The 25225-nt window shown below is 36.8% G+C and overlaps 1 protein-coding gene and 1 pseudogene across 1 annotated transcript; one reads left to right on the top strand and one right to left on the bottom strand.

Moving 5' to 3' along the window:
• Window positions 1-3612: 3612 nt before the first annotated feature.
• Window positions 3613-5086, bottom strand: LOC149174256 (ER-bound oxygenase mpaB-like). The gene is made up of 2 exons (XM_089419260.1): window positions 4555-5086; window positions 3613-4465 (listed from the first exon to the last, which is right to left on the bottom strand). The coding sequence occupies exons 1-2, from the start codon at window positions 5007-5009 to the stop codon at window positions 3850-3852; spliced, it is 1071 nt and encodes a 356-aa protein (XP_089275386.1). The 5' UTR covers window positions 5010-5086; the 3' UTR covers window positions 3613-3849.
• A 4665-nt stretch (window positions 5087-9751) lies between these two features.
• Window positions 9752-23905, top strand: LOC149174255 ((E,E)-alpha-farnesene synthase-like; annotated as a pseudogene).
• Window positions 23906-25225: the final 1320 nt, after the last annotated feature.

Genomic DNA, 25225 nt, shown 5'->3' with positions numbered 1-25225 from the left:
GCACATCAGGAGGGGTCTTCAGTATTGGATCGACAGCAGTTCCTTGGTACAGTAGGAAGCAGAGATCCGTGGCACTCAGTTTAGTGGAGGCCGAGTATATGGCAGCAAGTTTGGCTGCATGTGAGGCTATATGGATGAGGAAGATCCTGGTTGGTTTGTTCGGTTCTCATTTGGATCCTACTGTGATTTACTGTGATAACCAGAGTTGCATTAAACTCTTGGCTAATCCTGTATTTCATGATAGATCTAAGTATATTGACATCAGGTACCATCATATCAGAGATTGTGTGCAGCGGAGGATCATGTTGCTTTCATACATTCCAACGGAGGATCAGGATGCTGATATTCTGACGAAGGCTCTCACCAGGAGCAAATTCGAGTACCACCGAGGCAAGATAGGGGTTGCTGATAATCCATATCTTGTCGAGAGGGAGTGTTGAGATTGCAACAAGATGATGGAGCTTAGTGAAAAGAGTCGCCTTCACTAAGTGGGCCCGCAGGCAAATTATGGCGCAAGTTCTATTTTTGATCCCAGCAGGGATGATCACAGTGTGGGTGACCACAGTATGAGTGATCACAGTGTGGGTGACCACAGTGCGAGTGATCACAGTATGAGTGATCAAAGTCTATTTTTAGACTGGCTGTCAAAAATAGAAAAGTCAAATATTATTGTCTCATAATAATATTTGGACTATAAACTTGATCTTGTTCTCTTGGAGCACTTCAGGATGAGCTACGGATGTGGTACATGCAGATCCCAGAAGGAAATACGTGGTTACCTATGGGATGACTAATATTTGCATGCAGGACTTCAGTTAGAACTCAAGTGAGTTGAGTTTAGTGGATTGGCGGTGCAGTTGATGGAGTTGTGTTCAGTTTAGCTTTGTTAAACTGGTTGTATTTAGTCTAACTGGCAAATAGACTAGAGATGAGTTGGGTGAATTAGTTATTAATTAATTCACAAGTTATTAACTCATAATGCAACTGTAGAATACATCAGTTAACTCAGTTGCATGTCAGTGCATGTTCAGTTCAGCAGGGACAGGTGTTAGAGGATCAGATTGCTATCAGTTGTGACTATAGTTGTGCATGATGATTTTCACAATCAGAGGGATTGAGTATGCCAATGAATTGGCCAATACCAAGAATTGTAGCCTGTGCTCATGTCCAACACAGTGTGAGTGATTCTTTGCAGGTGAAATACGAGTTTGGTAAACCATTCTCATCAGTTCTTGAGCAGGTATTGAGCTGGAGAGGCAGGCAAGCAGTGGAATAGATTTGGAGATCAGATCTGAGTTGTATTGTGTGTAACAGGTGGAGCTAGTACTGGATTGCTTGTGATAAGCATTGTACTTTGTAATGTTACACGTTCTCAATCATTAATATACAAATAGTGTGGGGTTTTTAGTGAGATGCTTTCCCCAGGTTACATACTGTGTTAATGTGTGAATGCTCTTGATGTTTTATTGTTATTGATGCTCCTATATTGATGATCAATGTAGAGGAGCTTATGTATTGTGTATGTATTCCGCACTAGTACATGATCAGGATAATCTCTGTTGAATATGTGTTAAATTATTCAAAATTTCTACATGAAAGACCAATGGGTAGAAACACTAAATTTAATGGGGAAGGGTGATATTTATGAAGAGGATTATGACAATATTATACAATTGTGCATCAGGTTTTCTAGAGGCAGTACAAGGTTGAAACCAACCGGACATGATGTGATCACCAAAGACAACGAAGATCAAGAGAAAGCATTACACGAGTTGAAATCGGCAATCTACTGGAAGATTTCAAGACTGATATCCTGGGGACGCTGACGACACAATTGGATGTCATGCAAGCCAAACAAAAGCTCTCTTTAAGAGATCTGAGCTATCATAAATAAGAGAGAGTGCATGGCATGTAATGTATGCCCTTTCTATGCAATGTCAAGTAAGATTGAATCGGGTCTAGTATCTCACTAATGAGATTTGATTGAAATAAAATTAAATACTAAAATATGAGGCATCACTACGAGACAGAACAATTAAGGAATGGCTCGCATTTTGATTGAAATAAATACTAAAGTCTAGATATTAGTATCATCTAGAACATTCTAATATTGGCATTATATTATAATTCTCATTTTATAGTTTAGCCAAATATATGTGCGGGAGATGCTTATTTACCATGAATTTAATGTGAGCATTAATATGTAGTGGCTTCAAACAACTTATAAGGTGAAATCATATATATATATATATATATATATATATATCTATATATATATATATATATAATCCTCTATGGTCTTACATCCTAGATTCCTTCTAAACTCTCTTATTCACATATATAATTAATATAAAAATATTTTATTTAATATAGATATTTAAATATTTTATTAATAATTTTTAACTTGATTTTTTTTTTTAAATAATATTTATCAATTGTATCTAAGTGTAATAAGAATTACATATTTCTCTTAAAAAATTATGAAAACCACCTCTAAAATTAATAAATATAATTATATAATAAGAATGTTATAGAAATTAATTCAAAGGTGATAAGAAATTTTTAATATAAAATTTAAATCATAGATTTTCATTATTTCTAGTCAAATTAATTAGAGACCTTTTAATCTTGAGGTGCTTTAGCCACTAGACCTTGATCAATTAAACTAATCCTAAATGCTAATCTTCTATTATTATTATTATGAAGATTTCAACTTTTTAAATATTTGATAGAAACATGATTAAAATAGATATGAAGTCATATAAAATTAACATTATTTCTAATATATGTTAATTATAATTATATCAATTTTAAATTACACTCAGTTATTATCAATCTTAAATTACATTTTCCCATGACATTATTTCTATTATATTTTAATTGCAATTATATCAATTTTAAATTATATTTTATTATTATCAATTTTAAATTACTTTCTATCAGGCCATTCTTTTGTCAAGGCCCAAGAATCAGCAGGGCATACCTGCATCCGATCGAAGTTCACACGACAAGTGCACGATCGACTTTGCACGCTTTTGACCGAGCGAACAAACACACACAATTAAAGACAGTCAAGCCAATCACGTCAGGTTTAACTCTATTAAATATTTAATATATGAATTTTAATTATATTCCATTTTATCAATTTTAAATTATATATTTTTGTTTGTAATAAGTTTGGCATCAAGACGTTGAACCATTTTAAATTATTTTTCATTATTAATCTGATGAAGAATGGTTTCATAAAAATAACTTTAAACTCACTTTAATTTGATATTTTCCTATTATAAAAAATTATATCAATATTAAATTTTATTTCACCATTATCAATTTTAAATTATATTAATCATTACTAATATTAAACTACATTTTTCCAACATAATAAATTGACAACAATTATATCAATTTTAAATTATATTTCATCATTATTAAAATTTGAATTTTTAATAAAACTAAATTTAAAATCACATCAACGGAATACTCCTATCAATTTTCAAACCAATGCCAAACTTGACTCACAAGAGTGTGAACCAACATAAAAATTGAAATCAATTAAGATTTTTATTCTACAACATATTTTTTCAACATATATAAATATAAATATTACTGTTTTAACTTTTAGAGTAACAAGTCATCTAACCAATTTTTTTTGCAAGCTAGGGTACTAGTTGGATTCCTTTAGGCAACGTAGTAGATCAAACTTTAGTTGTACCATTATAATACTTTTGCTGTTCTAATTACAACATCTTTGGCAGGTTTCTGAGAGGTTATGGTTATGATTAAATTCAAGGACTAAACTCCCCTTATTCATATTCATAGAATCTTACTAGATCATAACTTTCTGATATGTCAAGCCACCTTCTTCCGGTGTGAAAAGGAAGAGAAGAAGGGGCAGGGGATGTCTCCGCTGAACGCAGTGCCCAGCTGTCCGATCGGGGCATACCCCAACCCATCCATCCGGTAACCATCGGGATAACTCTCCGGCTTGTACTCTGAGTATCTCAGTTTATGCACCTTTTTCCGTTCCTTCTCCTCTTCCTCATCCTCAACCTCCATTGAAATCCTCTGTGTTGACCACGTCAGCGGTCTCGGAGGGAGAAACCATCCCACAAAAGTCCCGAGGCAGAGGTGAAGGGTGCCAGTAACCATGGAAATGAACCAGTAGGGCTGACGTGGATATCTCATCGCATCAATCAGCCTCTCCTCGAGCACGCCATATACGATTAATCTGGCTGTGGGACGGAGGCAAGCCGGCACGATGGACAGCAAAAGATCCAGCGTGCCATCGGCGACCGTTCTGTTGGAATGGGCAAACACCATGTTGTCGGCTTCGTACTGGAGGCTGAATCGCTCCATTTCCTCCACCGTCTCGGGGATGTCTTTAATGCCCATTCGGATGCCGATGCTGCGCCACATCACAAAGTTCGCCGTCGTCTCATTTTCCGTCCAATTCCGGTAACCGAACCTGCGAAGATTTAAACACATCAATTTATTTAGCCTACATGTCAAACGATGGGGCCGGAAAAAAGGGCAAGGGAAAGAGGATGCATTTACCTGGCTGCAAACCGTTTGGGCTCCAAGATGAAGGTGGAAAGCGTGTAGAGGTAATCCTGGTTGGAGATGTTGTAGTGGCTGTGAATAAAGTTGAGGCGGCGGAGCGCGAAGGAGCCACGTAGGCTGTCGACGTGGCTGCTGAGGAGCTCTTCCACAATAATGTGGGTGTCGTCGTAGCGCTTGATGACGTTAGGCGGAGAGAACTGGCGAGTGGCAGCGAGAACCTTTGAGATGGTGGGTATGGCGAAGGTCTTGAAAAGAGCGAATTCCAGCGCCTTTTTGCTCAGAAAAGGGAACTCCACGAAATAAGTCATCCTGCACACCGCCAATGCATCTCTCACGGGATCCAGAGATGATATCAATTGCAGCCGTTTGCGGCGGAGGTGGTGGCACATGCCCACCCACATCGACACCATGATCACCACCACCACAGAGAATACATAGAGGACCGACATACTGCTTTCCCTGCCTCTGCCTCACCCTCCTCTCTTTCGATAATACGAACTGCTCTGCTTATCTTCACACGCCGCCCTCCCCTTCGCTATTTATTGCCCTCGCATGTACAAGACGTTACCAGACGTTACGTATAATTCGTTATCTTATTTCTCGGATTCCTCTTGTTTCAAGAACACGGGTTTTGACTTTCGTCGACAGTTTCATTTCCAACTTAACTGTCAAAGTACAGCGGCCTCCATGTTTGACCACTTTTTCCATATCAAAAGTTTTCGAACTTTGATAAATAATTGCGTGACCGACGCCGCACTTACGCCTGATTTTCAAATCCCATTGGCCTCTCAAACGAAACTTCAAATTTAATGAAATCTAATTTTAATATAATATATAAATATAAATTTGTAAAAGTATAAATTCCAGTTATGTAATTTACACTATCAGAAATTTGTTGAATTCACAAGTTTCAAATATATTTTTTATACAATGTTACTAAAAAATTGTTTTTTCAATACAATATAATTTTATGTAATATTTTAGTCTAATGGGTAGAATAATGGTGACAATGTATTCTCTTAATGCATTTTTTAGTGCAAATGTCATCTATTCGAAACTCAATGGACAAAAATCCGGCCATGTTAACAGCTTCGCATTCGGGGTGTTTTTGATGGCTTAGATGCCCCTAGGTCACCACTACAATTTAGCTGCAGTGGGTCACCACTACTTAAACTAGAGGTTAGGTGTGCGAGTGATCAATGCTCACATAACCTAGCAAACAAAAAATATTGTGACTTTGTAATTTTTTTTTAAATTGCATTTTTGATTGCATAAAATGAATTTAGTATCGTGAATAAACGCTCCGGCTCTGGGCACTACTATTGTACAAGCTACATATTTCATGACAAACTCTAGGAAATAGCTTCAAAACTTTAAGTAAAATTGATTGAAAAATACATATTGAACAAAGTACAAATTTAACTTCTTTATTGTTTTTGTACTATGACTTAAAATTATTTTTGCTTAGCTAAAGGTTCATCTTCCTTGAATATAAAGACATAAGGAAACATATGAATGACTCAAAACCTAAAAACATTTAGTATGAATGAAGTCCTACTCCCTTACTATCACTTAATTTTTCTTAAATATATAAAAATGACAAATCAACTCAAGTCCATGAATAAAAAATTATTGATTCACAACTAATAATTATAATAGGATTATCGCTATAAAATAAAGAATATATATATAAACATTGTACACACATCTATATGTATATGTTGTAATTTCAATTTCATATTTCAATAAAAATGTTTGATCACAAATTTAACCTTTTATATAAAAAAAAAAAAAAAAAAATTAATAAAAAAAATATTTTTTATGATCAAGTATTGCACAAAATATTTTTTAATAATGATTTTTTTATTATGAAATTAATTTAATAAAATTGCAATAATTTTTTTTTAAAGGAGGCCTCCCTATTTTGACCTTCTTTGATCAAAATAAGCACTTTGAATTTGAAAGTTGATGATTAATGAAAGAAATATTTACCTTATAAAACAACTAATAATAATTGGAATAATGGAGTTGAATCAATTGTATACCAGTCTAAATCCATCTTAACCCCGGATCTATCAAGCGTCAAGAGAGGGTCAAATCTCTCGAGGTGCAAACCTCTTTTTTTAGTTCAAAACTTGAGGAAAGATTTTCACCTTGAGAGATTTGATCCCTCTTGGAACTTAATAGATCAAGGTTTAAGATGGATCTAGGTTGGTTATATAATAATATATGATATTTATATTTGTATCTATGTGTCTCTTTCTTATTCCCTCTCACTCCCCCTTCATCTCTATGTCTATATCCCTCCCTATCTCATTCTCTCTCTCCCCCTCTCTCTCTTCCCCACTACCTCTCTCCCCCGCCCCTCTCTCTTTTCTTGCCCATCCCTCTCTCTCTCTCTCTCTCTTCCCCTTCTCTCTCTCTCTCTCTCTCTCTCTTCCCTCCCACTCGCCTCTCTCCCTTACTCTCTCTCCATCTCTCCCTTTTCACTCCCTCTCTCCTTGTCCAACTTTCTCCATCTATTTCTTTCTTCTTCCCTCCCCCTCTCCCCTCCTCCAATTCCATATCTCTCTGTCCTTCTCTCCCTTGAGTCCACCCTCTCTTCCTTCCTCTCCCACCTCTCTCTATCTTTCCCCTTCCCATCACTCTCTCTCTCTCTCTCACTCTACCTCCAACTCTGTTATGATATCCCTCCCCACCATCTTTGAGTCTCCCTCTCTCTTCCCCTTCTCTCCCTATCTCTCTTGTCTCCTCTCTCTTCCCTCCTCTCCCATGTCCCTCACTCTCACTTCATCTCTCCCTTTTCACTCCCTCTCCCTCTCCACCTCTATCTCTATGTCGGTTCTCTTTCCTTCTTCTCTCTCCCCCTCCAACACCATCTCTCTCTCCCCTCCTCCCTTTCCCTTCCTTCCTCTCTCTCCCTCCATATATTACCTCTCTCTCTCTCTCTCTCTCTCCACCTCTGTCACTATTTCCCTCCATCTCTCTCCCCCGCTCTCTCTCCCCCCTCTCTCTTTCTTGTAAATTTGATCCCATTGTATTGTGTTTAAGAAAGTATCTAAAAAAAAAAAAAACTAAACTGATTGTTAAATGTTAAACCTATATGTTGGATCAATCGTGTCAAATAAAATACAATAATGAAAAATTTAAAATAGTCTTGCGCTATCTTTCCTCAATTATTGTTAGTCACTTTGCTTGTTCTCATTGCTTGGATCCTTAGTTAATATGAATCTATGCTAGTTCTTAATAATATTATTTATATTATATAAACTTCACATCTGTATATATATAATTATTCTCATTTTTAATTTTATTAAAACCTTGATTTAATTTCTATGGGAATATTTTCAATAGTTGTTAGGATAAAGAGTTTAAATATATCCAAAAAGTAATTATAACCTTTGTATATATATATATATATATAAACTTGGTATGACATTTTCATTCATTCATTTTCAAAAATCAGGTTACATCCATGAAAGACATTCAGTGGCCCCAACCTGCCCATTGGGAAACTAGCTCTGTTGGCCATCAAACCACATTGTATGCCATCCAAAATCTTAGTAACTTAGCTTTGTCAAAGAGAGCCTTACATGAATGAATGTCTGTAAACTAGTTTTCACCTAACAAACTATATAATTATTTCTAACCAAGTACTACTCATCAGAGGACTCCACCGGGCCTGGGTCCTTAGAACTGGATCTTGGTAGTTCCGATTGAGGAAAGCACATAATGTGCTTCTCAATATGGCCAAGAAAAACATTTTGTTGTTGGATTTGTAATTTGACCAGTTGAAATTATTTCTGAATTTCCTGGAAACCTGGATCAAACTTAATGGAACATGTAGAGTTCATAATAGCTTGGGCTAGAATACTCTTCATCAACTAGTAAAGATGAACCGTTTGTTTATACTTTATAAGCCGACCAAGAGTGTGGCCTGGATCTAGAACAAGGACTCACCAATCTTCTATCTGCACTTCGTTCTCTACTTGTTGGTTAAGTTCTACCTCCCATGTTCAAATCATATGTTTCCCCTGGGTAGGGATACCTATATTGTATGCCTGGGCCGCATCATTAATAATCTCGACATCTGACTTGCGACGACTTCTCTTTGGTGGCTGAGTGGAGGAAGATCCACGTCCACTGATTCCTTGGCTTTCTGTTGCGACCCGACCCCCATTTCCATATGTAATAGCACCAAGGGAAGCACGAGCCATATGGAATAACCACCAATCAAGAAAATTACAAAATGTCAACCTAACAAGCTGAGCCACAATCCAGGACCAGAATGACTGCATGTGGGCTAGGTTGTTACACAAATTATTAAAACCTGACACAATTTCATAAAAAAAGAGCAAGAAGAAATTTGTGTTAGGCTCGAGCGATACACATACACTACAAGTTGAAAAGGGCGGCCATTGATGCCACTCTTGGATGATAACCAACACCTCGTGCTCAATTGGGGTACTAGACACAAAGAAGCCAGAAATGGTTTGTCACCTCAGAAGGGAGGTGCCATAGACTAGCTCCTTGAGAAAAATACCATTGAGGACCACACCATAACCATAAAAAAGCAAAGATAGAGAGTTACAAGACACTTCATTGCTCAAGGCTAACAAATCAAGAATAAAACAAGTACCATCAAGTGGACAATCCTTCCACATAAGACAACCAACCCAATTTTTGCCATACATTCCCATTCGAAGTAGTAGAATACCATAGAGAATGGACACCGACATAGAAACAACAGACACAACATAAAAAGAAACCACATAAACTTTCTCACTTGTCAAGCAATCAATTCTTTCTCTTATGATAATAAATTTGCAGGTATGGTCAACAAACTTGTGGGAGACATTCGAATATAGAATAGACCGAGGTTAAGGAGGGGAGAAAAGGAAAACAACATACTCGACTACACTTGTCATGAACCAGAGGTCGATCACATCTCTAGAGAAGAACTTCCCAACCGTTCTTGCAGACAGAGGATAGAGAACCAAGAGCTTGCGTTTACCTCCAGGAATGAGGCTTCAAAACAAGACAAGTGCATGAATGAGACTTTTATCCCTCCTCACTTGGATTTTATGATCCCCACATCTCGTCACTTTGTCATTAATCTGTCCCATTTGTTCTGCCACCTCACCGTCCTGATCGCGCATGTAAGGCCCAAGGTTCAGCCATCATTTCACGTATGACGAGAGTCCAGAGAGGGACAATGATCTGTATCGCACCCCACAATCGACGGTTACTCTCTACCAATGCTGAGACAGAGGTAGAGATGAGAGGCATTCTCAGTTTATTTAGGGCCTCCCTTGTTGCCTTTCCTGGGGAGAAAGTCCTGGAAGAGGCTCAAATATTCTGTACATCATATTTACAAGAAGCCCTAAAAACGGTTCTGACCTCCAATGATAGTCTTTCACGAGAGGTGAGGCAGCGATACCAATTCAAATTCACAAAATAGAGTATTTTATTGTATGCCTTTTAGATTTTTTAATAGCAACAATACTGTGGCTGGCAGATCGAATACGTTATTGAATATGGTTGGCTCACAAATTTTCTGAGATTGGAAGCAGGGAATTACATGGACGTTTTTGGAAAGGACACTAGTCCCTGTATTAAGTACGTACAATATATTTATATTATATATTGTAGTAGGCCCATTATTAGTCCCTGCCTAGGACTAATAGCGATCGATCGATCGTTGACCATACATTACCCAGTCCTTTGACCAAAAAAAATTGTGCACTATCAAAGTTTAACCAAAGTTTATGTCTGCAAATATCGGTGTAAGAAATTTATAACCAAAGTTGCGAATTGGAGGTCTTATTGCACACTTCACGTGCCCCGATGTTAAAATGAAATTCCGGTGTAATCTTTTTACCCAAACTTTTCATTTGAAAAATTATCCACAATGAATTATCCGGTGTAATAGCTTTATCCAAAGTTTCCAAGCATGAGGTTTTTCAAACTTTGGTTAAAAGTTTTTTTCCAATCTAGAATGTTTGCAACCATTCAATAAATGTGCATGAGGGTTTTCAAACTTTGGATACAGGATTTTTTCGATGTAGTAAGTTATTCAACCTTGCAATAAGACCTTTTCGATACAGGATTTTTTCGATGCAGTAAGTTATGCAACCTCGCAATAAGACCTTCAAATTCAAACTTTGCATAAAAGTAGTTTTGGGATATAAAACATTGGTTAAATAGAGCATATCCACAACACGAATTTTGCATGGCAGTAGCCACTTGTCTTCAGTTGGCCACTTGTCTTCCGTTGTTCTTCAATTCTAAATGCTATATGGCAGCGTGCTCGCCCTTTTGCAGATTTCTCAAATACTTCTCAAATACTATATGGCAGTCGGCATACCTGTCTTTCCCTTCCCCTTTTTCATTTTGCTGCAGGAGGCATTAGCATTTTTGCATTTTGCTACAGGAGGCATTAGCTTGGCTCCTTCAGAAGTCTGGAGAAATCTGCTTCTTCTGAAGTCTGAACAAAGCTGCAAAGCAGTCTCAAACATATCATTCACAGGTGCGCATACTTAAATTATTCACAGGATTCACAATCTTAAATCTATGCCCATTCTATTCATTGTCATCGTTTATCTGAAAACTTTAAAATATTAGTGTTCGCTTCTATCAAAAGGGATCCGACGAGTGTCTCTGTTTGCAAAAGATTATGAGTCTAAATATTTCTGGATTGGGAAGTACCAACGGTGAAAACGAAATGTATATATATCTGTATCTGTTTCTGCATAATCACAACAAAATATATAAATTTGGCATTTTATAATGATATGTATTATAGATTCAGTGCGTTCAATTGATTTTGTTCCCTAATAATTAAATATTAAAATTTATAATTAAATTTTAGTAATTTTCAAAATATCATAAAAATAAGCATCTAGGACTAAGATACCTGGAAAAGTTGAAAATATCTGTAAATTTCTTTTACTTCAAAAAGGATATGAATATAAGGCCTGCGTAGCTGCTACTCCATCTATCTCTATCTCGCCTTATTGTTTTTTATATATATCTACACTGACTTTATCAGAATTTGGAATGCTGATAAACTTCTCTGCCATTTTCTTTCTGATCCCCTTTGCATAATGTTGTCTGTCGCCCCCTTAATCCCACCATTTTCTTAGCGAGGAACTACTACCCGCAAGATAGTGGACGGGTCAATCTACACCAGGTAAATATCAGTAAAATTGTATTATTATTAAATGTATCCAAAGCACTTCCTAAAAGGGTTTATGGATAGACACCGAACTAACGTTTACTAATGGTTTTGAATGCCATGTATTTAGAGGAATTTTTTTATTAATGGTTTTGAATGAAAGCATGTATCAGAATTAACAAGGAAAATACAACTCGTCTGCAACCTGAATTTGTTCCTCAAGCTTTCTTTCTTCAGTGGTCAGCACCGACTTGATCTTTGCTTGCAATTTTCAATTCTGGTCTTGAAGGGCTTGGAATGCCTTTTGCAAATGTGCAATCTTTTATGTCGCAGAGATTGGTAGGTTTGTCTTTGCGGGGCCTTTCGGAACGACTAAGTCAAAATCTTCAACTGCAGAAGCTAAAGACTCATAAATTTAAAATTGAGGGTTTCAATCTCCAATAATTTCAAATATCAATCTCTGAATGTCCAAAAAATTACGCTCTGGGTCTTTCTTTACAACTAATTTTACTGTTATTTTCATTATCGATATCTGGTTTTGTATAAATTCACTACATAAGGGATTGAGGGAATTAGAAGGGTCTTTCTTTACAACTAATTTTACTGTTATTTTCATTATCGATATCTGGTTTTGTATAAATTCACTACATAAGGGATTGAGGGAATTAGAAATGAGAACCTGGATACGAGCTGAGGCTTGAAAAAAGATCTTTGTCCGCCAAGAAAAATAGTTGAGGCATCTGAAATAGGATCTTTGTCCGCCAAGAAAAACAACAACGTGACTTGATCCTTGTCATTGTTAGCCTGGATCGATTCAAAGGCGGTGGAGAAATTTTCAGGAGTTGCATCAATCTAAGTAAAATCCATGGTTTTTTCCCTATCTGCAATATTCCCACCCAAACATTTCGGGAGGTTTCTGTTAGCATGTCGTATTAATTACTCTTATTGACGTGCTAATGTTTTGGTTATCTGGTTTATATGGTTCATAGTAGCTTTATCAAATCTTTTGAAAGGTGGCCGTTCATGGTTTAAGCAGGTTTTCCATGCAACAGGGAACGTGGCTTGCATCCAAGCCCATATGTCATCCAAATTTTTTTAGTATCATTTAAATATTGAGTCGAACCTAGAAATTGGTAAATTTTTTATTATAGATTTTAGCATATATACCGATATGAGTGCTCAAGTTCCATGGTAAAACCAATGTTCATGAAAATTTACCAACATAGCAAAGAAAGTCGAAACGAAATTCAGACCAACTTTAAAGAAAAATATGTTAAATTATTTGGTTTGCTTAGTCATGTTTTCCCCACTCAGCCTAGTAGACTACATCATTTACAAGATAGATATGTTTATTTGCAAATAGTCTATTTACAAAATGGATATATGCAACAAATTTTACAATAAATTTGATTGGCTGTAAAAGTTTCATTTGCCCGATCAATGAAAACCCAGAAGGAAACAAAAGCCCATCTATGAGCAGTTTCGGAGCATCTTCAAATGACATTGTTTTATTGAAAAAGTGCGAAAATGCCATCAGTTTTAATGTTTTCCAGAAACTCAAATATGCTTCCCAAATCCACCAGCTAGAGAAATAGATTCTTGACTTCATTCAGTATCAAATTCCTCTCCAATTAAGTCTTGAGGTTATGAAACTCGTAACAAAGTTGAAGAGCCTTTGCTCACTGTGCCAATTGGGGTTGGTGGATCAGAGAAAAGTAAATGAGATAGTCGTGCCCGGGCTAACCAACCACTAGTGTTAATCCATATTGTTGTTTCAGTAGCTCAGCCTTGCATATTTCACTTCCAATTAAGCTGCCATGCAGCAACACTCGTTACATATTGACTTAAAATTATTATGGTTAATTTTACATAAATTGTTATTATTTAACGGGCATTTTATTTGTTATAGGGTATCTTGGGGTATATGATGTTTAGAATTTTTTTTTTAATGACCATCTCTCTCAATATGTTTGGAAGTGTGCAAAACTTATTTTTTTATGGTTTATTTTTATCTCAAAACCTCATTAATACTTTATTTAGAAATTCAAGGAATTAGAAATATATATAGTTGCAGAGAAAGTAGGACTGGCCAAAGGCAGGACTGGCCAAAGGCTTGAGCAAATGGAATATAGTTGCAGAGAAAGTAGGGCTGGCCAAAGGCGTGGGCAAATGGAATAGACAAGTCATAGTGCTCACTTATCTCACAAGTCACAATGGATTTTAAGCGGATTCTCCTGGATAAGACAGCAGAATCTGGAATCCATATCCAATCAATTAAAATGATGAATAAAGACCATAAATGCTATTGATTAGGGTGATGAAAGTTAATCCATGGTTTTTACCCATCTGCATTAATTTTTATGCAAGCAACACAATTGGAAATTGTTAGTGATGTAAAGAATTAATTATCCAGGCTGTTTGTTTTCTATTGCAAACCATGCTCAAAAAAGGGTGCGAAGACTAAAGGAAGAGGGCAGGGAACCGACTCGCCAGGTAATGGAAAGAACGTTGGAAATGAACCAGACCGTTCTCTAAATACCAAAGGAACAACAAAGACGACACAGCCACGCGGACTGATTTTTTAACACTAATCATTTGATTGCTAAAATAAATGGGAAAATATTTTAAGATAGAAATGTGATTATACTAACTTGTTTTTAGTGGTCGTTGGCAGTTTGTAAGCGTAATAGACGTTTTTGTTATATTTATAAAACATAAACATCTATTAGGCTTACAAACTGTGTTACATCATTTACAAATTGCGTTATATGGCATATATTTATTGTTTAAAAGGTGGTTTGTCATGCAGGGAATGTGGCTTGCATCCAAGCCCACATGTCATTCAAATGTTTTGGCCATAAATGCAAGCCCACGTGTCATTCAAATGTTTTCGCCATATATTTATTGTTTTACACAAATAAATTATATATATATATATATATATATATATAACAATTAAAAAGTATGTTTTATATTTCTACATTGTAACAATGACTATTATACTATATAGTTAATTAGTTTTTCATTGACACTAAACTTTCTGAAATACATGATATAGTTAAAAGTTTCGTTGTTCATTCTGAAATAAAAGTTAATGAATTCGTTGTTCATTCTAAAATACACGAATTTGATATTCATAATGCAGAATTGATTATTTAATTTTGTAACTTATTCGAAAAGTCTATTGAAAGCTCTTGAAAAAGAAAGGGCAGCATTGATTTCTTTAGCTGTCTCTGTGCATTTTTATCTACAATATGCCAGACTCTTTTATATGATTGTTCATTTAAGCCTATAGCATACACATAATATCTAATTCTTTTAACTTCTCTGCATCACAGTCTCCAGCGTTTCTGAATAAAGACCTCACGGGAAAGAGCTGTAGTTTCTCTGCGTTCTCTTCCAAGGACAGAATCAATAGTTCCCAAATTCACCAGAGAAAAAATTACACACTGAAGTTGTTTTATCCTAGAAAGCGTGACTGTTATGTAAATGAGCAAAGTTGGTTTAGATCTGAAACATGAGTGCTTAAATGATTAAGTTTATGAAACGATCAATACCCCAAACATTCAACTTCTATAACATATTAAATTGATACAACAATATATGGAATAACTGGATTATTAAACTACATTTATTAAGATTTGTAATATAAAGATTTAAAATATTCAGTCTACATAAATAAAAACTACTTATTAAAAAATAACAAAAAAATTATATATCACAAATATTATATAAAATTTCCAAAATAAAAAAATATATATCTAATTCGCCATAATTACACTTATATAAAAATAAAAGTTCATCACTCTTTCTATTTCATTTGAAGAGTACACCCATGTTCATTTTGAAATATTAAATTATATAATTTGTATTTAATAATTAAACTTGTCCAACACACTGGTCGTTGTTTTATTACACATTCAAGTGAATTATGCGATTGTGTGATTGTTTTCTCTGTTCTGGAATAAGATGCCTTTGTGATAGCCTTCTATGAACGCATTAAATTAATATGAAAATTGTATTTCCTTTGAAATTCGATTAAGTGAATTATGCGATTGTGTGATGCAGACAACAAGATCTTTCAATGCCATGGAGACAGCAAGATCTTTCAGGTAAGGTAGCAAGTTTGTTCGACGAAGACAGGTTTTTAGCGAAACAGAAAGTCTAGACATGTTGCACAGAGCGTTTGTATTCTTCTGTTGTGGCAGACCCCGGCAGGGACTACCGGTTGCATGCAGCGCTTGTTTTATCTGATCAAAGTCATCTAAATTACAAGAATTTTATGTTAACTCCACTTTGCATTCACCTTTTCAGGACGACGACCATGACCGAGAAGCTTTTAGAACTTGCAAAATTGGAGTTCAATATCTTTCACTCCTTACAACAAAAAGAGTTAAAACAGCTCTCCAGGTAATGATCAGCTGTCACTGGGATTATCATGTCTTTTTTTTTACAGACAAATTCGGATTTGAGTGGTCTCATATTCAAAATGTTATATTATTTTGTGTGCAGATGGTGGAAAGATTTAGGTTTCTCTCAACTGACATTCACTCGGCATCGTCACGTGGAATTCTACACATTGGCCTCCTGCATTGCCACTGAGCCCAAACATTCAGCATTCAGATTGGGCTTTGCCAAAACATATTATCTTGGAATAGTTCTGGACGACATCTATGACACTTTCGGAACGATGGAGGAGCTCGAACTCTTCACAGCCGCAATTAAGAGGTAAAGGTGGTGATGACTAATTAGCTTCCTTAGATCGATGGTTTAATCCAATAAAAATTAGCAACTAACTGTGTGTGCGTATGATGATCAATCAGATGGGATCCGTCGGCCAGGGAGTGCCTTCCAGAATATATGAAAGGCATATATATGGTGTTTTACCATTGCGTTAATCAAATGGCTCGAGAGGCAGAGAAGTCTCAAGGCCGAGATACGCTCACCTATGCTCGAAATACGGTATGGAAAATATTAACCCATACATACATTTGCAGTGAAAAATATATTTATTTTCTTCTCATAATGTTCATAGGTTTGTAAAATATTGGGGCATCCAAACTCAGAGTAACTTAATTCGCTTTGCATGTACTGTACTGGTGCGCAGTGGGAAGCCGTATTTGATGCGTTTCTGTGTTGAAATCTAATTTCAACGCAGCCGTACGCTCCCCAAAACCGCCAGCAAAAACCACAAACCGGTTTAAAGATTTCTCGGACCGCCTACCTGCAGAGAATGGTTTTCGTACACAAGGGCCCGAGAAAATGTGGAGCTGACACGTGGTTCAGCCCTGACGTAACGCAACGTCATTTTCTCGGAGGTTAATGTTCAGCACTTGTTGCATTTCCGATATTGTTGTCCACCGTTGGATGTGCTCTCATGTTTTCCGCCGTTGATCACCTGGAGCTGCATACGAACTTGCATTAAATTAAAACCATTGCGTGGAGTGTTTGATTTTTGAGTTTGACCGCTGTGGAAGAAATGTCTTGGAATTTAATGGTGGTACGAAGTTTTAGGTGGCCCTCTTAATATGAGTATGGGCACGTTTTAATACATATTTTTATATATGTTTCTTATATACGGCATGTATTAATGTTCGTAAAAATATGTTGTATTTTGTTTTAATTACGTTGACCATTTTGTAATGAAACATATAACATATGCTTGTGTTTTTTTTGATATATGGGAGATATGTAAGTGTACACAGGAGCGAAAAGATTTGGTGGTGCAGCGAAAACCATGTGTGGTATGTATTGAACACACAGCAGTGTGTAAAAAGATAAGAACCAGGTGATGTAATTTTTGGAGTTGTAAGAAAACCATGTGTGGTTTTTGCACAAACAGTGTATAAAGAAAATGGTGAAGTTTTTTTTGTAAGTCTGTGTGAATTTTGTTTACAGCAGTAAACTTATGTAAACTTTTATTACAGCAGTAAGTTGTTTTCACTGCAGTGAATGTAAAAAGAGATTTACAGCAGTTAACCCAGTAATTTCTCAGAAATCTTTTATGGTGTTGAAATACTCTGTCTCTCTGTGATTTTTTTTTAAGTCTTCTGTGCACAAAAGGATCCTGGAGAAAAGTAAAAACAGAGCATTGCCTCTGTGTGTTTGTTTATTTGGTTTTTGGTATTTTCCCCATCAAAAATACCCAACAGTGGTATCAGAGCAGGCTTAGGCTCTTTGAAGGTGACAAAGAAGCTGAAGGGAGAAGGTTTGTAGCTGCAGCAAAACTTCTCAGGCAGACAGAAGACTCAGACAACAAAGGATTCAGGTATTCTTCATAACTATCTTGTTTGTTATTGAAGAGACAGTCAGTGTTTTAAATACACAGTCAAGGAATGGCCAGCACAAGCACTGGTATGGGTTTGTTTAACACCCAGCTTCCACAGTTTAATGGGAAGAACTATGACTACTGGTCAATAACTATGACAGCCCTGCTTGCTTCCCAAGATTTATGGGAAATAGTTGAAGAAGGTTTTGAAGAACCAGCAGATGAAACTGAGTTCAATGCATTAACTCAGGGAGAGAAGGATCTGCTGAAGAACAATAGGAAGAAGGACTCAAAAGCACGTGTGTTGTTGTATCTAGCAGTAGACCAGAGTATGTTTCCAAGGTTAGCAGCAGCTAAGACAGCCAATGAAGCATGGCAAACTCTTAAGACAGCCTATCAAGGCATGGAGAGAGTGAAGACAACAAAACTACAATTGCTGAGAAAGGACTTTGAGAATCTGTGCATGAAGGAGTCAGATAACATTGACTCATTCTTCACTCATGTGATTGGTGTAATCACACAAATGAGAACTCATGGAGAAACTATTGAAGATAGAAGGATTGTGGAGAAAATATTGAGGGTCTTACCCTCAAAGTTTGATGCCATAGTCACCACCATCGAAGAGACAAAGGATCTCTCAAGTTATTCAGTTGATGAGCTACATGCATCACTGATAACACATGAACAGAGGTTGAGTAGGAATGAAAACTCATCTCTTGAGCAAGCCTTCAAGACCCAGATGTCCTTTGGAAGAGGCAGAGGTCAAGGCAGAGGAAACAAAAGAGGAAGAGGCAGAAGCCAGAATAGAGGTGGAAGGAACAACTCATCAAATGCACAAGGAAGAGGCAACAATCCAAATCAGAACCAAGGCCAAGGCAGCAGCCAACAAGGAGGACAACATCATGCTCAAGGACAAAGGTATGATAAATCTAATGTTCAATGCTATTATTGCAAAAAGTATGGACATTATGCAAGTGATTGTAGAAAGAAACAACATGATATGAGTAGTAGACAAAATGCAAATGTTACAAGAGAAAACAGCAGTCAAAATAATGTCCTGTTAGCTTGTAACATGGCTGAAACACATAGTGAAGACATATGGTTTTTAGACTCAGGTTGCAGCAACCATATGACAGGAAACATTGCCCTCTTCTCAGCCTTAAATCAGAATTTGAAATCAGAGGTCACACTAGGAACTGATAGTAAAGTGTCTGTTATGGGAAAAGGGGAGGTAAAAATATTTACAAAACAAGGAGAAAGGAAAACCATAGCAGATGTCTACTATGTCCCCGGAATGAGATGTAATCTATTGAGTGTTGGACAACTTATCCAAAAGGGTTACAATGTTTACTTTGTAAATGATGTGTGCACCATCATGGATATACCACCCAGCAAGAGATGCATTGCTGAAGTGAAGATGACAAGGAACAGGATGTTCCCTCTCCGGATCAGGGCAGACTTGAAGAACAAAGGTGAAATTGCAGCAGTCACCCAAGAGGCCTTCCAAAGCGTGCCAAAGGATGAGAACTGGTTATGGCACTTGAGATTCGGGCATCTAAATTTTGGAGGTCTAAACTTGTTGAGCAGGAAAGGAATGGTAAAAGGATTACCATTGATAGAGAAACCGGACAGCCTATGTGAAGGCTGCATTTTGGGAAAACAACATAGAGAGAGTTTTCCATCAGGGAAAAGTATAAGGGCAAAGGCACCCTTAGAGATTATCCACTCAGATTTGTGTGGACCAATGCAAGCTCCATCATTAGCTGGCAGCCTATATTTCTTAACATTCATTGATGACTGTACAAGAAAGACTTGGATATATTTCCTTAAAAACAAAAGTGAAGTGTTTGAGAAATTCCAAAATTTCAAGGCATTTGTTGAAAACCAAAGCGGGCTGCATATAAAAGTTTTGAGAACTGATAGAGGAGGTGAGTATATCTCCAAGGAATTCCTAAGATTTTGTAGAGAAAATGGAATTCATAAACAGTTTACAACTAGGTACACTCCACAGCAAAATGGAGTTGCTGAAAGGAAGAACAGAACCATCATGGAGATGGCAAGGAGCATGTTGAAGGCAAAGCATTTGCCAAATGAGTATTGGGCTGAAGCTGTAAATTGTGCAGTGTATATTTTGAACAGGTGTCCTACAAAAGCAGTCATGAACAAGGTGCCAGAAGAGGCATGGAGTGGGAGAAAGCAAGGAGTCACCCACATGAGAGTTTTTGGGTGTGTGGCCTATGCACACATTCCAGATCAGCTAAGGAGGAAGTTGGACAGCAAAGGGGAGAAATGCATCTTCATTGGATACAGTGATGAATCCAAAGCCTACAGGCTGTACATTCCATCTACCAAGAAGTTCTTTGTCAGCAGGGATGTTCAATTCATTGAAGAGGAAGCTTGGGATGGAAGCATAGAGAAAACAGTTAATGCCAAGAACTGTTTGTCTCATGATGAAGATGAAGAGGAGGTGGCTGAAATACATCCCCAAACAACAGCGCCAACACAAGGACAGCAAGGGACACCATTGAGGATCAATGAGAGTGCTTCTCCAAGCACACCACAAGGAGGAAATTCAAGTGCATCTTCAAGCACTTGCACACCAAGTGAACGAGGTAAGAAGTTTAGAAATCTAAGTGAAATTTATGAAGAAGGAATGAATTCCTTATTTGCCTTGTATTGTCATGTTGATGATCCTATTCATTTTGAAGAAGCTATTAAAGATAAGAAATGGATAGAAGCTATGGATGAGGAGATGAATGCCATAGAGAGAAACAAAACATGGGATTTGGTTGAGTTACCAAAAGGCAAAGAAGTCATTGGTGTGAAATGGGTCTACAAGACCAAGAGCAATGCTCAAGGAAAGATTGAAAGACATAAAGCAAGGCTGGTTGTCAAAGGCTACAAGCAGCAGTATGGAAGAGATTATGAGGAGACTTTCGCCCCGGTTGCAAGAATGGAAACCGTGAGAGCAGTGCTGTCCATAGCAGCACAAAACAAATGGAAAGTCTACCAAATGGATGTGAAATTAGCATTCCTAAATGGAGTGTTAAAGGAAGAGGTCTATGTGGAACAGCCTCTCGGATATGAGAAGAAAGGTGAAGAGCACAAAGTGTGCAAATTGAAGAAAGCTCTTTATGGGCTGAAGCAAGCGCCAAGAGCATGGTACAGCAGGATAGATTCATATCTATTGGATAATGAATTCGACAAGTGTGAAGGAGAACCCACCGTCTACATCAAAGAAAAAGATGGTAAAATTTTAATTGTTGTCTTGTATGTAGATGATGTTATTTTCACTGGAAATGATACTTATCTTATTGAGAACTTTAAATCAGTCATGAAGGATGAATTTGAAATGACTGACATGGGTTTGTTGAGATACTTCTTAGGCATAGAAGTAGATCAAAATGAAAAAGGAATTTTTATATCTCAAGCAAGATATGTAAATCAAATTTTGAGCAGATTTAAGATGGAAGAATGCAAGGCAGCAATCACTCCCACAGTGATGGGATTAAAGCTCAGCAGAGAGGACAGCAGCAAGGATTTTGATCCTAGTTTGTACAAGAGTATTGTAGGCAGTCTCATGTACTTAACAGCTACTAGGCCTGATTTAATGTATGCTGTTAGTTTAATTTCCAGGTTCATGGAGAGGCCAAAGGAGGCACATTGGCAGGCAGCAAAGAGAATTTTGAGGTATGTCAAAGGCACCAAAATGTTTGGAATTTTGTATCATGCCTCAGAACATTCAGATTTGGTTGGATACACAGACAGCGATTGGGCTGGAAGTGTAGATGATCGGAAAAGCACTTCCGGTTATGTTTTTAATATGGGTTCAGGAGCCATTTCATGGGCTTCTAAGAAGCAGTCCATTGTAGCATTGTCTACAGCAGAGGCTGAATATGTGGCAGCTACAGCAGCAGCATGTCAAGCAGTGTGGATGAGAAGAATGTTGAGAAGCTTAGGCCAAGAGCAGGCAAAAGCGACAGTGATTTTTTGTGACAATAGCTCAGCTATTGCATTGTCAAAGAATTCAGTGTTTCATAAGAGAACGAAGCACATTGATACAAGGTTTCACTACATCAGAGAATTAGTGAACAATGGAGAAATTGTCCTAGAACATTGCAGGACTCAAGAACAGGTAGCAGACATCTTGACAAAGCCACTTGATCAAAAGAGCTTTGAATTTTTGAGAAAGTGTCTCGGTATGACCGAATGCCCAGCTGTTGAAATTAAAGGGGAGTGTTGAAATCTAATTTCAACGCAGCCGTACGCTCCCCAAAACCGCCAGCAAAAACCACAAACCGGTTTAAAGATTTCTCGGACCGCCTACCTGCAGAGAATGGTTTTCGTACACAAGGGCCCGAGAAAATGTGGAGCTGACACGTGGTTCAGTCCTGACGTAACGCAACGCCATTTTCTCGGAGGTTAATGTTCAGCACTTGTTGTGTTTCCGATATTGTTGTCCACCATTGGATGTGCTCTCATGTTTTCCGCCGTTGATCACCTGGAGCTGCATACGAACTTGCATTAAATTAAAACCATTGCGTGGAGTGTTTGATTTTTGAGTTTGACCGCTGTGGAAGAAATGTCTTGGAATTTAATGGTGGTACGAAGTTTTAGGTGGCCCTCTTAATATGAGTATGGGCACGTTTTAATACATATTTTTATATATGTTTCTTATATACGGCATGTATTAATGTTCGTAAAAATATGTTGTATTTTGTTTTAATTACGTTGACCATTTTGTAATGAAACATATAACATATGCTTGTGTTTTTTTTGATATATGGGAGATATGTAAGTGTACACAGGAGCAAAAAGATTTGGTGGTGCAGCGAAAACCATGTGTGGTATGTATTGAACACACAGCAGTGTGTAAAAAGATAAGAACCAGGTGATGTAATTTTTGGAGTTGTAAGAAAACCATGTGTGGTTTTTGCACAAACAGTGTATAAAGAAAATGGTGAAGTTTTTTTTGTAAGTCTGTGTGAATTTTGTTTACAGCAGTAAACTTATGTAAACTTTTATTACAGCAGTAAGTTGTTTTCACTGCAGTGAATGTAAAAAGAGATTTACAGCAGTTAACCCAGTAATTTCTCAGAAATCTTTTATGGTGTTGAAATACTCTGTCTCTCTGTGATTTTTTTTAAGTCTTCTGTGCACAAAAGGATCCTGGAGAAAAGTAAAAACAGAGCATTGCCTCTGTGTGTTTGTTTATTTGGTTTTTGGTATTTTCCCCATCAAAAATACCCAACATTCTGGAAGAAGCAAAGTGGATGTCCAGCGGTTATATACCCACGTTTGAGGAGTATTTGGCGAACGGGAAGGTGAGTTTTGGGTATCGAGTAGCCACACTGCAACCCATTCTCACGTTGGATATTCCGCTCCCCCTTCACGTCCTGCAGGAGATTGATTTCCCATCCAGTTTCAATGACGCGGCATCTTCCATCCTTCGACTACGAGGTGACGTGTGCAGCTACCAGGTAAATTGGCATTGCAGCTTCTATATTGCTTCTATCTCAAATCAAACACAAAGTAGCGCAGTTAACTGTTTTTCGTTTTGGATTTGGAGTTGAAATGAAATTGGATGATATTGAATGCAGGCCGAGCGGAGCCGTGGTGAAGAAGCTTCGTCTATATCGTGTTATATGAAGGACAACCCTGGAGCAACAGAGGAACATGCTCTCAATCTCATAAAGAGCATGATAGAGGAAAAGATGAAAGAAATAAATTAGGAGTTTCTGAAACCAGACAGCAATGTTCCTATCTCCTCCAAGAAGCATACTTTCGACATTCTGAGAGCTTTTTACCACCTCTACAAATACCCAGATGGCTTCAGCATTGCCAACAGTGAAACATAGAATTTGGTCATGCAGACTGTACTTGAACCTCTGTCTCTTTAACCCTGCCAGATACAAATCACAAAGTATGTCATCTGGGTGGCATTCGTAGGCACACCCATATGTGTAAATGGTAGGCCGTTTGTGTAAACTCCAAGGCACATTAGCCATTTTTTTCCATGGTTGATTAAATACCATGATTTTTAATTTTTATAGTCCCGATGTTTTAGATTATTTTTATATCTATGGGTTACCAATTCCTCTAATTAATTTAAAAGTTTGAAATAATTTAAGAATCATTTACTAATTAAAATGAAAGACCTTATTGCGCGCTACAAAGGTTTATTTAGTAATTAAAATGAAAGACATTATTGCATACAAATTAATTTAAAAGTTTGAAATAATTTAAGAATCATTTACTAATTAAAATGAAAGACCTTATTGCGTGCTACAAAGGTTTATTTAGTAATTAAAATGAAAGACATTATTGCGTACAAAGTAAAGGTTTATTGCATTCCGTTACTATTAAAATAAGAATATTTTCCCAAAATTCTAGGGCACATTACCCATGTTTATTTCCATTAGGTTGATTCAGTAGTAACGTAATTTTATGATTTTGAATTTCTTTTTTATCAATGAGCATTCGCGGAGTTACCTATTAATTCAAGAATTATTTAGAAAATGAAATGAAAGATTTTATGGCATATAAATGCGTTTTTTTAACCTGGGATATTTTTTCGCTTATGGTATTATTGAATGGTAGGGAATATTGTTTTATAAAGATACTATATTGTTTCATTAATTGGTTATTCATATATTTCACTCACTAATTTTACAAAGAAACAAATAAAACCATAGACTAGCGTCTAATAGATCTATGAAGAAAGATTTATAACACGAGCCAAATGTCTACATTTGGTTTTGAAAACCAAACACTAGGTATCCCGTGGAAATAAATTCATTGTTCTCTATTTCATTGGTAGAGATATTTACCACCATTTTAGAGCAACAATATCTGATTCTTTGGATCATAATTGTGTTGAGAAGCTTCCATCTGAAAAACATGCATTTTTGGATGCAAAAAGGTTTTCCAGGTAGTCGTATTTGTACATAAGCACCTACATGGAAGACACCCAAAACACGTCAAAGAGGTGCAAGAAATGCAAGCGACGAAGTTTATTTTTATAATTACGTGACCAATACAAATGCACCTTCTCCTCAATAGAATGGTGACCTGCCCAATCATACCCCAATGGTGGTGCCTATACCAGGAGATGGACTGATGGGTTCATTTATGCCTTCTCCGAAGGAAATTTCTCTCAAAGTGATGACACCATTAGAAAGAAAATGATCTAGTGGTTCGCTCAACATATTACTTGAGTA

This window comes from Pinus tabuliformis, chromosome 4_1, assembly GCF_031772625.1.
Source record: "Pinus tabuliformis cultivar Carrire ecotype Pingquan chromosome 4_1, CPIR1, whole genome shotgun sequence".
Classification (NCBI taxonomy): Eukaryota; Viridiplantae; Streptophyta; class Pinopsida; order Pinales; family Pinaceae; genus Pinus; species Pinus tabuliformis.
This window is presented reverse-complemented; position numbering and strand designations above follow the sequence as displayed.

Bases quoted from the DNA above. Each gene is read 5' to 3' on its own strand.
- LOC149174256 (XM_089419260.1), bottom strand. From the start codon at position 5,009: ATGTCGGTCCTCTATGTATTCTCTGTGGTGGTGGTGATCATGGTGTCG. The intron at 4,466-4,554 runs GTAAATGCATCC...AAATCTTCGCAG, and splicing joins CCCAAACGGTTTGCAGCCAG to GTTCGGTTACCGGAATTGGA.